Source organism: Lytechinus pictus, chromosome 8, assembly GCF_037042905.1.
Source record: "Lytechinus pictus isolate F3 Inbred chromosome 8, Lp3.0, whole genome shotgun sequence".
In the NCBI taxonomy this organism is placed as follows: Eukaryota; Metazoa; Echinodermata; class Echinoidea; order Temnopleuroida; family Toxopneustidae; genus Lytechinus; species Lytechinus pictus.
In genome coordinates, this window is record NC_087252.1 from 21066488 (window position 1) to 21082228 (window position 15741).

Sequence of the window (15741 nt, forward strand, 5' to 3'; positions counted from 1 at the left end):
GATGAAATTGAAGTCCAAAATGATTACACAAATAAGAGTACTTTTATGTCAATGTTGACAATGCCCAATTTGAAAATTAAATTCATTTATGATTTCAACAAAGTTCCATCTTCTAGCATTATTCCCTCGTACATAAATGAAATCACAACAACTCATATTAGTTTGCACAAAGGAGGTTCAAATTTCACAACCAATTGACTACTGTAACCTGAGAGTATTTTATCAACATTTGTCATCTGACTAATTGTCAAATCTGACAACTTTCCTTGATTTTGATTGGCTGAGAAGCACTGTTACTATGGTAACCGTCGGATAAAACATCTGTCAAATTCTTTCATGAAATGCTCCCCAGGGGGACTGTGTCGTGAAAGGACTTGTCAGAGGTTTTATCTAACTAGTCCTGTTTTATCCGACAGTTAGCATGGTAACAGCTTCTGAGCCAATCAAAATCCAGGAAAGTTGTCAGATCTGACTAGTTAAGACAACAAATGTTGATGAACCGCTTCCTGGATTAACCCTGTTCAAAAGTCAATGAGAACAACAGAATTTAAAAATCAAGTCGCACTAATAGATTAAGTGTATGAGTAAATCCATCGTGATTGAAAATATTAATCATATCTCTTTGTTACACACAAGGGGTCAATTTCACTCATACCAACATACATATCTCTCTCTCTAAACGAATGTGCAAAGACCAAAATTCAATAGGTCGATTGGTCTATGTACATGCGCGCATGGGTTTAGCAATTTTTTCTAACACTGGTGAAACCGAACCCTTATCAAGTGGGTTGTCTGTGTATTTGTCCTCATGATCCCTTTGTGAAAAGCTACCCAGATCTCTTCAATAAACAAACCCCCTTTGTGCAACCCAGCCTAAGCATACAAGACAGGTAAATAAGGTAATCAGCGTACAACATTTTTGGCAAAAACAGAATACAAGAAATACATAAACATATTACTCTTCGAGGAATATTACTTTTAAGCTTCTTATTTACAACAAATAAAAACATATAATGGGCAAAGAAAACACTCAGATATTCAGCTCGTGTGCTAAGACGGTCACATAGAAAAAAAAAGTAATGCTGGTTAAAGAAGATATATTAGCACTTAAAAAATACCTGATCTTGCTTCTCAAAAAAACAGAAAACAATTTATCGTACATTGCTGCAATAGAAACAAATCTTACCAACAAATTGTTAATCCATCTGGTATCACATGTCAACTGCATTTTTTTACATGGAGCAATGAAATTTTTGCTTTACGACAAGAAAATAAAAAGTCAAAATATGTTGAATAGGCCAGTTTTGTAATTAACCCCAATAAATGCATAGATCTTTGTGTAGTGCTACATGTATATTGGCGTCCTTCGAATGCTTCAAAAATTTATATTCCAATTTTCAGTATTGTCTGGTGTAAACTCAAACACTACGGCTCCTTTACACAAAGGTTAGTGATTAATCGCTAAATGAAATTGCCTATCAAGTTCACTGTTGCAGGCGCATTTTGCTCAGTAAATAGACGAAGAACCGATCAAAATTGCTCATTCAATTTGGCAATTAATCGCGAACCTTTGTGTTCGGGGGCCGATATTCACAAAATACTGACCAATGAAATACAATTATTTTTGTTTGTGAATGGCGTCACTCAAACCAAGGCACTTCACAAAGATGCATGCATTCATTTAAATCATACGGATAACAATCCATGTGATCACATGACAGAAATAGCCTACTCTTGCTCCATATTTGAATCTTAAATTTAAAATGCTTGAAAGCACATTTTTGCTATCCACATTGACACAGCGATTACACAAAAAAAGGGATATTTATGATGGTTCGCAAATGTGTGTATGGAAAACTTGTGAATATTGATTAAAATACATGAAGTCTAGGTACATATCTTCGGACAAGATTTAGCATATTATCATACCTCAATTTACACCAACACACAATTTAAAACTGGATGAAATATACAATAAATAAGTTTTCCTTATGTAATAATAAGTAATGGTCACATGAAGTACTGTTTCACACAGAACAAGTAGTATGGAATAATAATAATCAATTTATCCTAATTATTAATCCTTTCAAATCAATCCCCCATCCCCTTTTTTATTTTGATGGAATGACCCATTTCCCATAAAAAACTGTAAAAATCAAACACTTTTTTAAAAAGTTTATGACTCTTCTTCCAATCTTGACATACTGTGTACTGAGCATAAAAAGACACACAAAATACATGAGCCTCTTTTGTAATTCTATCTCAATAAAAACTACATTATCATCAGAAACTATACCAAAAAATCAACAAATGAACACAATACTGACCCCTACCCCCGAACCACAACTAAAAAAAAATCATGGTTTTCCTCCCCGTTCCCTCCCTTAATATGGAATATCAATATATGAATATTCATAAAGCACACATAGTAATGACCTTTGTACAGCACTCATTTGAATAATATGAATACTAATGAGACATTGATAATATTCATTGCCATTTAGACGTTCACAAGACACTCACGCAATGAGGGTTAAATACTAGCGAAGGGCTAGCGGAGCTAGATGCTACACTTTTACAGCACATGCCTGTCTTATAATTCATATCCAATATTTACAACAGTTTTTAATGCCTTTCATGGGCATTTGTAAGCAATCTTTTATTCCTTGACGCCGTCCTGAGGCAGTCCACCTTTTGCGGATCTAAGATGTAGGAGGTTCACAAGATCTTGCTTTTGCATTTGAATCTCTTTGGTCCAGCAACCTTGTAACTAGACTAAAATAAATCACAGCCTTGGTCTAGCCTTTATGATCTAGTGGTCTATTATGCCTTGAGGGCCAAAGTATCACAACAGTATTGGACTTGAAAACTTGTGACCCTTATGCACTCACGGACAAATAACTTATGGACCACTTGTCACAAAGACTTAAAACTCTTATGAATCCAAGGCTTATACGGAGTCTGAACTGTATGGCTTGTTGATGCACGCATCGACAAAGCTCAAAGCTCATGAAAGAATTTGCCTTGTAAGCCTTAAACTTATGACTAATATGCCTTGCATATAGGAGCACAAGCCTTATGAAACTTATGCCTTGTGAAAGTAAAGACATAAGGATCTATAAAAAACTTATGCCTTGTAATGGTAAGATGTAAGGATCTTATGCCTGGAATACCTTATGCATAAAGGAGCACAAACCATATGAAATTTGTGTCTCGTGAACCTCAAGATATAAGGATCTTATGCCTTGAATACCTTATGCATAAAGGAGCACAAACCATATGAAACATATGTCTTGTGAACCTCAAGGTATAAGGATCTTATGCCTTGAATACCTTATGCATCGGGGAGCAAAAGCTTTTTCGACAGGGATCTTGTGAACCTGAGGCTAGATCTTCTTCCTTTTGACAAGATGCTTGGCAGTCTTTATGGTTTGTGGACTGGCATTAAGATGTATTGATCATCCTTTTCTTGAACCTCTCACTCCAGATTTAATTCATAACCTCTGCTATTGCCAACTTCTAACAACAAAGACTGTAGCAGTTCATGTTACCATGCCTACAAATGCATATGCTTCATATGCATAAATATTCATGATCGCTTTGTTACTCCATTGCCATGACAACCGGAAAGTTACGAAGGGCACGTCCATGTACTATAAATATACAAACATACGGGTCTATTGTAATGTACCTTGGTTCTTACAGATCTACGCTGAGCAAGAAATCTACAGCAATTTAGCTCACAGAAAAATGTATGCTTTTTCACAAGACATCCAAAAGTTGGCTAAATTTTGTACAACAATAAACAATGTCACTAATCCACTACTTGGTGAAAAAGATTTACAATAATTCTCTTCTTTTTTTTTTCTTGTTAAATTAATATTATAGACATGATTATATCACACAAACAAAAATCGATCTTGAATTTACAAGTACATGTATAAGTTAAGAAGTAGGTCATATGTTATTTCTTTACGTCACAGTGATTGAGTTTTTATGAAAGAGATGCTAAATGTCATGAAGAGTATTTAAGGCTTTCAATACCTAGATGCAATTTTTTGAATTCTAAAATCTATTGAATCTGTCAACATATTTTTTTCAAATTGGCCTACAACAGAAGCATCATGACATCAAGTTTTCAGTCTGTTTTAATTGTTGTAACCTGGCATCAGAAACACTAAATACTCATGTCGAATATACGTTAGTTTATTAATTGTATTACCATTGCAAGCCTAACTCACAATGAATGTCAAACGCTACACTAAAACACTTACTTATCATCCTAATAAGAGGATTGAGTCGCAAGATTTAATAGAAACAACTACAATTACCAATGAGTTTGTTATAAATTTCAAATGTCACAATGTTATATATTTGATAATGTTCATTATTCATATTTCAACAAACCCATATTCTAACCATCAATTAAGTCAAGTATGCTGTAACAAATGCTTTGGAAAAGCACGGTAAATATCAATAAGTCAAAATATTTTATATGTAAACAAAAACCTTCAACTTTTTATGAGTGACGTGATTGCTAGCAATGGAATGAGTGCTAAAAACACCTCTGTTAACATCAATTTAACATGATTTCACATGATAAATAAGTAAATCTTAATGTACATTTAATATTGCAATACTTAAATGATTCTTTCTTTAAAGAGAGAGAAAGATACAGAAGTTAAAGAGATATATTTACCAAGACAGGTCGCGATGTAGATACAGACACAGATGTACAAATATACTACCAATTTGTTAGGTGGAAATAGTAGAATGATATACTTTGTGAACTTCTCAGAATACAGGAATATACTGTGCTTGTCATATCATTATGAGTTGAATGCAAATACATGTTTGTTTTTTCTGTCATTTTAATGTACTAATACACTGTTGATATTAACTATAATAAATATGAGGGCAGAGTACTTCATTCACGAGTTTTTTTTCTTTGATAGCAAGCTGATGTGAAGAGTGATAATAGCTTCTTCTTCCGCGTTATATCTGTGCTCGGTAATGGTTCTTTCCGTTTGAAATAAACATAGGTGCAAGAATACACAGTTCAGCAATAGAGGGCCATCATATTATTTTGTTGACTCCGTGGTGAGCTACTGCATGTCGAAGTACTTATATGTCGGGTTTTCATAGCCGTTTTGCTGCATGGCCACAATATGTCTCTGCTCTACGGTCAGGTTGGGGTCGATCTCGGTGAAGCCGCTGTTGACGGGCGTTCGTCGCGTCTTCCTCCGGACAATGAGGACCGCGATGACGAGGACGGTTGCCACGGCGAGCACTCCGCACGCGAGACCAAACGCCATCATGGGCTCGTACCTCAGCTGCATACGCTTTTTAGTCACCGACTGGAACCAGGAAATGAGGGAAAAGAAAATGAAACAGATGATTAAGATGAGTAAGTGTGTGTGTGTGTGTGTATTTGAGTTTTGTCAGACGTGTATCAATCAGATATGATTATTTACGTCTGGGACCGACCTTTAACGTCACCATCCGAAAGACGTGACTAGGGTTCGAACCTCAAACTTCTGCATCAATTTGTAACTTCCCCACGTAGCTGGATTACAGGCGCACGCCACAACGCCCAGTAAGATGAATAAGTTGATAAGATGTAGCAAATTTAGTTTGAACATGGTAACAAAGAAGATAAGTAAAGTTAACAATGGGGAATAAAATCATGGAAACCATATAATTAACTGTATAGCCTATACTACTTTAAACCAGGCTTTAATCACTTTTACAAACTATTTTCTAATCCGCGGACATGTGAAAGACTACCAGTAAGTAAGAGTAAGAAAATCTGAAAAAAGTTATTGACATTCAGCTACATTTTGAAAGACAGTGGGTGATTTCAAGTTCGGTGTTGACCTTTTGGTGTTGGTGTTAGGTCAATTTTAACCTGATTATAACACCAAACATAAAATAAAGATGGTCCCAAAAAGTCACTCACTACATGTAGTTGTTGAGAAGTCAATAATGTGATCTGGATTAGTTTGACAAAATCTGAATAAGTTTTGGAGCAAGGGGAAGCAATCCAAATATCAACACCAAGGCCAACACCGGACATGAAATCACCCAGTGAATAGAAATAATGCTTTATCAGAACTACATTATCCTTGTAAGACTGAGAGAATAAACACTACAGGCCCGAATTCACAAACGTGGTTTTGAAAACCCACGGTTGAGTCCATGGTTTATGCAGATTTCCTGTGTAAATTACGCTCAATTTAGCGTGTATCAGGCGCGTGTATAAAAAGTGTCCAATGCCGATGCTCGCTTTGGTCACAGTGCGCGAAATTGACGCCTGTTGCCGTGGTTAGATACGCTATTTTATTCACGAGTCCACTGTTTGAAGAGTGGACTCATGAATAAAAACAATGGACTCGTGAATAAAATAGCATGGATAACCACGGCAACAGGCGTCCATATGGAGCACTGTGACAAAAGCGTGCATCAGCATTGGACATTTTTTATACACGTGCCCGATGCGCGCTAAATTAAGCGTAATTTATATAGGAAATCTGCATAAACCATGGACTCAACCGTGGGTTTTCAAAATCACCTTTGTGAATTCGGGCCATAGTGTCTAATTCATGAGAAACAATGCTAATACACTGTCCCACATGTGCTAATCTGTGTTGGCAATCTTCAGTGTGATTTCATGATTTCACAAAGTTGGGCTTATGTAGAAGTATCAGATCTAGATCTATGATGATAGAGAGACAATTCACCTTGATTTTAAAGACTTCCTCATGAAATCACCGTTTCCTGGATCTTTAGTTAAGCTTGGAATTCAATCGTGATGAATGTAACTAACCTTATCCATAGAATTGACATCCTGCCTGCTGACCAATCTTTGCTTCTCGACCCGGGCTGCTGCTGCGGACTTCTCCACCTTGGCCTGAGGTTTCTGGGCCACGATGAGTGTTTGTGGTTTGACAACGTCGGTATCGACAGGAGCAGTAAGCTCTTCTTCGAGGTAACTCTCAATTGGTTTGACTGCCAAGAGAAAAGATGGATCCGGTAGAAGAGTAAATGAGTAAAGGTATTTACTTAAAGCCTAGTGTAATTAGGCTTGTATAATTACTTCAATATCCACCAAACGACAAAGATTGTGTTCTGAAAAACTTGATTATGAACACTTTCAGGGTTCCAGAGATATTTGAAAACAGAATTCCATGACTTTTCCATGACTAAATTGCTGCTTTTCACGACTCCCCATGACGTTCCGGGAGTTATGTAGAATTTGGGATGTCACAAAACTGGGGAAAATGGAAATCATGAACACCAATTATAATAGCAGAGTATGAGAGTTGCGAGACACGACAAACTAGATAGCTGCCAAAGCCAAGAAGTAAATGCAATTCCATGACTTTTCACAAATTTTCAAAATTCCCTGACTTTCCATGACCACAAATTTTTCCAAGATTTTCCATGACTGTGGGAACCCTGTCTTTAGACACAAGAAAAATCACAAGGTCTCATGCTTTCTCGAGAGTCAATTCTGTGTCAGGCTGAACTTTTCCAACAACAATTGGAGTTTATTTATGTTCACTTGTCATGATTTAGATGTAATTTTTGTTTAGATTGCCTTTTAATGGTATGAATAAGTATGATGTATCATATCTAAAATCATTATGTCACACAGTGCCACAAATCAATGTTGATGTCAGTATATAACATAAGAAAATCCATATTTCTGGTATTATTTGAAATAGAAATACTCCAAAAATTAATTTTACCCAACTGAGTGTAGACCCGGCAGCCACTGTACAGTGACAGATCGCCATTGCTCTCATCCTTTAAACTGTTTAACACCAAACAAGGTAGCAACAACTCGCATCTTGAAACATTGTTTTGGTGTGAAGTGGCCAGGGCTTGAATTCCAGACCTGCCAGTAGTGAGATGGACGCTCTATCAACTAAGCCAACACACTGCTATAGTAGGGTTCAACTTAATTCCAACATTTTTTCAGAACCTCACACAAACCAAAAATCCTAATACTGATGTTAGCATGTCACCTAGTCCCACATATCAACATTGATGTAACCACACCACTCCTCACCTGCAACAATCTGAACTTTTTCAGCCGGGACCTGGATCTCCGTCTCTTGTTCAACCTCCGACCCCGTAACCCTGCTTGGCGTGGGTGGTTCTGGCTCTGTGTGTGTAGCTGTGGAGGTCCTGGGCTTGGTCTGCATTGGACTAGGCTTGGTCTGGGCTGGACTAGGCTTGGTCTGGGCTGGGCTGGTCTTGGCCTGGGTGCTTGGTTTGGTCTCGGTGCTCTTGGAGACGGTCGGGGCTTCCGTGTCCTCCTCCAAAAATTCCTCCTTAGGGATGGAGAGAAGAGATTTGAACATGTAAAAATTATTTAATGAAAGCAATGAATTTGTATAATAATGATTGTAATAGCGCGTCTCACATCTCTGATTTCGTAACTGCTCACAAACTGCATCAACCCCATTGTTACCTCCAACAACCAAAGTTTCCATCTACTTTCTTACTCTACCTCCACTTACCATTTCCAACTCCTCCTACACTTCTTCTTGTGTGATGCCTATCTCTCCACCGTTTCCAGCTCAGACAGCTTGGTACGAGCATATATCCTATTTCTTTGCTACTTCTTTCCCCTCATTCTCTTTCCTCTCTTCTCCTACCTTCTCATAATCCCTCTCTCTTTCTTCTTCTTCAAATACTAATTCTAAATCCACTTACCACTTCCAATTCTTCCTCTTCCTCCTCTTCCTGTTCTTCTTGCGTGGTGCCTTCCTCGGAATCGGGTTCCATAATTTCTGCCACCGGTTCCAGGTCGGTGCGCTCTGCAGGTGGTGCTTCCGTCGGCTCGACCATCTGCTGCTCCTCCTCCTCCGTGGCCCGGATGAGAGCCGCGTCCTCTGGGCTGTCTTGTGTGCTGTCCAGGAGAGCATCTATAAAGGTCAAAGTTTGAGGTCATAAGGTCAAAATCAAAGGGTACCATGTAAGGCTGGTTCATACACTGTATTTGACTACATGAGTGTTACATCTTCATTTTTTTTAATGGTTTTATTAAAAGAATTTATACAACAAAATACGATGAACCATAATATGGATCAAGAACTGCTGATGTTAGGGTTGTAGATGTCCACAAAAGGTATATCTATCATTGTTTTGTTTAGTTTTTTGTCATCCAAATGCTTTCTGTGTATTAATCAAAACAAAATATTCATGTTTAAGCTTTTTGCTTTCTGAAAAAACTTGAAACAACAGTCATGACAATATATCTGGAAATGTGTAATCTCAAATAATCAAGTTAATAAACTGGCTTTTAGGCCTTACTGCATGAAAATAACCAACTCTACTGGAATTGTATTCACTTCCAATAATATTGATGAAATTTTTCACACGCCAAGGTACCAAAAGTCAGATCTCTTCTTTCGCCGTTAGCAGGATTTCACCAGTCTTCCTGATCCTCCTTTTTAAACTGAATGATTACAAAAAGGAAGTTCCTGCAAAAGGGAAGTTCCAGCCAGGCCTAAAATGATGTCCTCCATTAAAAATCAAACTACAGAGAATCACACTTACCGACTTTAGGTTTGAGTTCAGTATAGAGGTCTGGTACCTTCTTGAGAAGTTCTACGCCCTGTGCCACCTCAATGTCGAGCGTCTTGAGCTTGTTCAAGGTAAAGCGTTTGTGCTGATCGGCCTTGAGTGGGTCCGTCTTGCGGAGATGCTTGTAATGGGTGATGTAGTGCTGTCTGGCTTTCTGGATAGCATGAAGATATCGCCTCAGGGAGTGGAGGATCTTCTTAGACTGAAAGAAAAATAATTAACAGCGTAATTAGCTTATCTGTAAGAGTAATTCTTCCTCATACTGTCAAAATCTGAAGGGCAATTCCATAAAATATGTACGTCCGACACCCTATATGTGGGACCTTCATGACATTTTCTGTCTCTCATTACTTGTTCTTTTGACAGTCTGTAATGTTCTCAAATGATCATGACTTGGTCGGTTTATGAAGTGAAGTCAAACTTGAGAAAAATGGCGGTCGGACGTACAAAAAGGTTGATTATTTTATGGAATTGCCCTGAAGTTGTAAAGTGGAATAAAAGACAAGATATAAGAGTTAAAATCTTGTATTCTTATTTTTTGGAAGATCTTACTGAATTATTTCTGCATGCTATGAAGCACCTGTGAGGGTTATTCTTGATCAATTCGGACAAGTTATGTATCTCAAAATCCATCCATTTATTGACGGTTTTGGGGGTGGCTGGTTACCTATGAACATTTCTAATGCATTCGTATCTACATGTATCACGAGCAGATGCCCAAGGCGCAGTAAATAAATGAAATAAAAATATAATAAAGAGGTGGGAGAGTTAGTTACTGGAAAGATTATCTGAGAAGCGGGGTTTTTTGTAAGAATCTGAAAGTGCCAAAAGAGGAAATGTATCTAATGGGTGTTTCATAATCGGCTTTTCATAAAGTTATGCACAACTTTACGAAAGACTGGATCATGTCCTTGGGCCTGAAGTCAGCAACATAGGTGTATATCATTTTGCACAAGAAACAGTCACCAGTCATGCGTAAAGTCCTTTACAAACAGCTTTATTACACGCTCGCCAGAGCCCCACCTTACAAAGAGTTGCAGTCGATCCAATCAATCGCAACTATGGAAAGCCAGCAGAGTCAATATACAAAATCATGTTTGTTTAAGATGTTTTCTACATGTACATATGATGTATACTCGTACAGCCGTTGATGTCTCGACAATTCAGTGTGTTTCTCTTTGTACTAGAAAATACATTGAGCAAATTTCCTGCAGTAAAAAATATGATGTGGATGGATTTCCATATAGTTGAGGTTAATCGGATCAATCGTAACTCTTTGTAAGAGGGGGGCCCAGATCTCAGAAAACATACCTTTGGTTTTGGTACATCGACTGTGAATCTGTAACCTTCGTACGATGCATTGATCTTGTCTCGTAGACTGACTTCTATGTGGACCTGATGGGCTTCTCGTAGCTCCTCTGTCTCTTCTGCGTTTTCTGTTTCCATGGTGCCGATCGTCTGCTCAAACCGCTCAGTCATCTCTTTTCTCATCTTCTCAGCAGCCTGGAAATATTTAAAGGATAGAACTTTAAACAAATGCCAAATGAAGCAAAACATCTATTTGCTTGTGAGGTTGATATTCATTTGCGGCAAACTCTGTGGTCGGAGTAAAGGCCATATTGGCTTCAAGTCGCAGCTGATGATGACGTCATTACGATTTCGAATTTAATTTGCTTTTATTCTTACATAGAGGCTCGAACCAGACTGAATTTCAATTTCAGTAGTCCTACCACTATTCTGAACTCTGATTGCTAAGATTTTTTTGGTTGGAATGCTCATATCACATGTTATTACAATTTCTTTGAAATCTGGATTGCAACAAATCGTATAGTGAGCGCTTGGCATTAAAACATGTTAACACTTTTCCGCTTGGTCCTTACTTTCTTGTTGTTGATTTTTGATTACTTCTTAATTGTAATAACAAACAGCTTGTACCATTTTACCTAAGGGTCTTTACTTTCTTGATGATGGTTCTTAAATCAAAACAAAACACCTTACCTCTGGGTCCTTGGCCTTGAGTGTCTCGTAGTGCTCCTGGGCTTCCTGCCACTGCTGCATGACGCGAGCCATCTTTGCTTTCTGGTTTGCCGAGAGACGACTCTTGGCGTTGGCGTATTCCTTCTTCTCTACTCTACCAGTCAGACCCTGCTCAGAGAAGTAAGGGTCGTCGAGGATATTGCTTTTGACTTGTGGCTCATCAACTGAATATAAATAAACAAAATGGAATGGTTAGGATCTCGGAAAACTAGCCTGAGTTTAATTAATATTGTTTCTGTAGAAGTTTAATGTACAAAGTGATTTTTTTCCATGTTTGATTTTTTTTTCAATTTGTGAATGTGATTCTGTTCTTGGTTTATGGATAACTTTTGTTGTGATTTGCTTCAAATTTTTTACAAACTGGGGCAAAATAAAGAAACCTAAATTAAGAAGAAATTAAAAACACTAAATTATGAAAAATAACTCTTGAAAAGTGAAGAAAAAGAATAATTGGGATGCAAATGGTATAAAAATAGTTTCATAAATGTGTGTTCTGACTTCCATGGAAACATCTGATATTCAGCATGTCTTTTTTTAAATTACTTTTTAATAGGTTAAATGATTGAAATTTCATATATTTTTTGGGGCTAACCTTGATTAGCATCTTGCTATTGTGTTTTTAGCTCCAATTACCAAATGTCTCGTTTATGTGATGCACTATTCCATGTAATTGTACCTGACAGTGATATTTGGATATATATTCGATTCAATTCAATATTAGATGGTGATTTAATGTTCTTTCCTGCGACAATTTGATTATAAGTGTTTCATAATTTCTCCAAAGGCATAGGGTTAAGGCTCTGATCAGATTATTTGTTTAGAAAAAAGTTGGGAATCAGGATATGGGATGCATTTTGGTGTGAGGTTAGGTCGCAGATCTGGCTAAATGTGCAGATTGTCCATCAGACCAATGGTCGCTGGAGTTATCAAGGAATCCACGTAGACTTCCGATGCAACTTATCATCATCACTACTCACCGACATTGTCCCTCTCCGGGGCCGGGGCCTGGACCGGCAGCTCCTCTTGAACCTGGCCCATCGTCTCCTCGACAGCAGCCTCGGCCTCATCCTCTTCCTCCTCGACCTCGGTCTCGTCGGCGGTCATCGGCCGGTAGGTGGGAGGGGGGCAGCAGGTGTACTCCACGCCCTTGAATTTGTCGGTTTTGCAGGGGATGAGCATCCCGGTCGAGTTGATCCCCATCTTCTTAGCCCGGCAATCTTCGTCAGCCACCTGTTTTAGTATTCAAGCACAAGGTAGTATATGAAATATGAAACAATAATTAGGTATGTTTATTGGTTAGCTTGCAGAATTTTAATTTATGAAAGAAACATGAATGATTCAGAATATAATGAAAAAGACATCAGAATGCATACATTACATTCAATTGTATCACAACTATTTGAGTTTGATGACCAAAAAAAAACAATCTCTAAAATTATCAAATTGGCAACAATGAAGATGAATATACTAGACAAGCCCTATCCCACATTCAGGTTCCTTGAACACACACTGCATTCCAGTTGGTATTGAGTCTATTTGAGTTTATAAACATATCTAATTCCATTTAGCATCATGATTATTTGAGTTTTATAAATAATTATAAACTTTAAAATTATCAAATTGGCAACAATACAAGTTTAAGACACTACCCCCTTTTTCAGATTCTGCTTCCCTGATTTTAATATTTTACATTTCATTTAATAACATGATTATTTGATTTTATAAACAATTATTATAATCTCTAAATAAATTGACAACGATAACAACAATTGAGGACACTAACCCCTTTCCAATAATTCCGTTCCCTGAAAACATGTAAAACTCCATTTAGTATCACAACTATTTGAAATTTATGGACTATTGTCTTAATCTCTAGTGTTACTAAATTGGCAATGCTGACTGAAGATAGACACTAACCCCTTTCCAGTATTCTGGTTCTCTGCATGTAGTCTCATCGTGCTTGTGATAAAACTTGCAGACATTGTACACCATGAGGGCATCACTCTCAAATGGACCAACTAATGGAAATAAAAGATTAAAATGGTATAAATTAAGATAAACTTTGATACATGAAGACTTGCAGACATTGTACACCATGAGGGCATCACTCTCAAATGGACCAACTAATGGAAGAAAAGATTAAAATGGTATAAATTAAGATAAACTTTGATACATGAAGACTTGCAGACATTGTACACCATGAGGGCATCACTCTCAAATGGACCAACTAATGGAAGAAAAGATTAAAATGGTATGAATTAAGATAAACTTTGATACATGAAGACTTGCAGACATTGTACACCATGAGGGCATCACTCTCAAATGGACCAACTAATGGAAGAAAAGATTAAAATGGTATGAATTAAGATAAACTTTGATACATGAAGACTTGCAGACATTGTACACCATGAGGGCATCACTCTCAAATGGACCAACTAATGGAAGAAAAGATTAAAATGGTATGAATTAAGATAAACTTTGATACATGAAGACTTGCAGACATTGTACACCATGAGGGCATCACTCTCAAATGGACCAACTAATGGAAGAAAAGATTTAAATGGTATGAATTAAGATAAACTTTGATACATGAAGACTTGCAGACATTGTACACCATGAGGGCATCACTCTCAAATGGACCAACTAATGGAAGAAAAGATTTAAATGGTATGAATTAAGATAAACTTTGATACATGAAGACTTGCAGACATTGTACACCATGAGGGCATCACTCTCAAATGGACCAACTAATGGAAGAAAAGATTTAAATGGTATGAATTAAGATAAACTTTGATACATGAAAAACTTAATAATCACATTATTCACATCAACTGTACAGATGCAACATCTCACACATTTTACTCTATTTATTAGTTCATTTTATATTTTTTCTTCCAACCTCAAACTCTCCTTTCTTTCAATGTGCTTGTGAAGTCTGTCCTAAATGACCTAAGAAATTTTTTAGCTAAAATGTACTTAATTTCTCTCTCCTCTCCCTCTCTCTTCATTGAATCTCCTCTTCCTCCTCTCTCCTCAGTTTTCATTCATCTTCTACTTCTCCCACTCTTTCCTCTTCTTCCTCTCTTCCTCATCCCCTATTATATGTGTCTTCTTATTCCCCCCTCCATCCTCTTCTTCTATTATGCTTTAATTCTACTCTTCCTTTTGTCTTTCTTCAAGTTCTCTTAAATTCTTCACCAGACTTTCCCCTCCTTTACCATATCATCCCCTTAACACTCTTTTTTTCCCACCTTTCCCTTTCTTTTTCTCTCTATCTTTCACATTCCATCTTCTCATCTTCTTTCCATCCCTCCATCCTTACCAAGACACCTGAAGTAAGTGACCTTAGCAGAGCTAGTACATTCGTCGCCATTCACAGGACACCACTGGTCTATCCTCGTGGGCTGGCTGCTGTCAACGATGTTATTTACCTCTGCATTGGGGTATTTCTGGAAAGATACAAAACACAAGAACATAGTTTGTTAGGGATCATCTCATTTCAAAAAATAATATTTCTTGCAAATAAACACAATCACAGGATCTACAACTATAAGACAGTCTCATACAGGGTAATATTTATTACTCCTTTATCCAGCCAATCAGAGGCATGTATCCTGCAAGGCACCGTGCATACAGAATCTTGACAGAGTATATAAGGCGACAATAACACACTTGTCGAAACATCAAGTTTGCGTGGTCCTTTTCAGGACGAACAATTGCCCAAGAAAGACACATGGTGTACCGTGAAACCTACTACATTATTCTTCTCCGCCATGGAAACCTTCAGGAGTTACTACTTGTTTACTTACATTTTTTTCAATGAAACATACATTCCAACAATATATTTTCCTAGCTCTAAAAATTAAAGGGTGGAAAGGGGAAAATCACTCCTTATTAAGACAGAGAAGAGACAGCATTTCATTCTCTCCATCCTACCTTCTTCAATTTTCTGTTTCTTTCCTCCCCCCCCCCCTCTCTCTCTCTCCCTCTCGCTCTGCTCAAATTCCTGCCAGTGGCTTCATGTATCCCAGCCTCAACTAACGTATATCACGTTCTCGGATGCTTGACCCAGCTAGGTGCTTGAACAGAGTGTTTTCAAGTTCAATA

At 37.5% G+C, this 15741-nt stretch overlaps 1 protein-coding gene across 1 annotated transcript; it reads right to left on the minus strand.

Annotated features, from left to right (window-relative positions):
* Nucleotides 1-972: 972 nt before the first annotated feature.
* LOC129266232 (amyloid beta precursor like protein 1-like) lies at nucleotides 973-15080 on the minus strand. The gene is made up of 10 exons (XM_054904066.2): nucleotides 14957-15080; nucleotides 13552-13652; nucleotides 12612-12864; nucleotides 11596-11798; nucleotides 10909-11100; nucleotides 9571-9799; nucleotides 8725-8936; nucleotides 8075-8339; nucleotides 6827-7008; nucleotides 973-5357 (listed from the first exon to the last, which is right to left on the minus strand). Exons 2-10 carry the CDS (start codon nucleotides 13624-13626, stop codon nucleotides 5106-5108), a joined length of 1863 nt encoding a protein of 620 aa, XP_054760041.2. The 5' UTR covers nucleotides 13627-13652; nucleotides 14957-15080; the 3' UTR covers nucleotides 973-5105.
* Between the last annotated feature and the right edge of the window lie 661 nt (nucleotides 15081-15741).

Excerpts from the sequence above, each read along its gene's own strand:
- LOC129266232 (XM_054904066.2), bottom strand. The coding sequence starts at position 13,626 with ATGGTGTACAATGTCTGCAAGTTTTATCACAAGCACGATGAGACTACA. Across the intron at positions 12,865-13,551 it reads AACCAGAATACTGGAAAGGG|GTGGCTGACGAAGATTGCCG; the intron begins GTTAGTGTCTAT and ends ATACTAAAACAG. Across the intron at positions 9,800-10,908 it reads TCGATGTACCAAAACCAAAG|TCTAAGAAGATCCTCCACTC; the intron begins GTATGTTTTCTG and ends TTTTTCTTTCAG.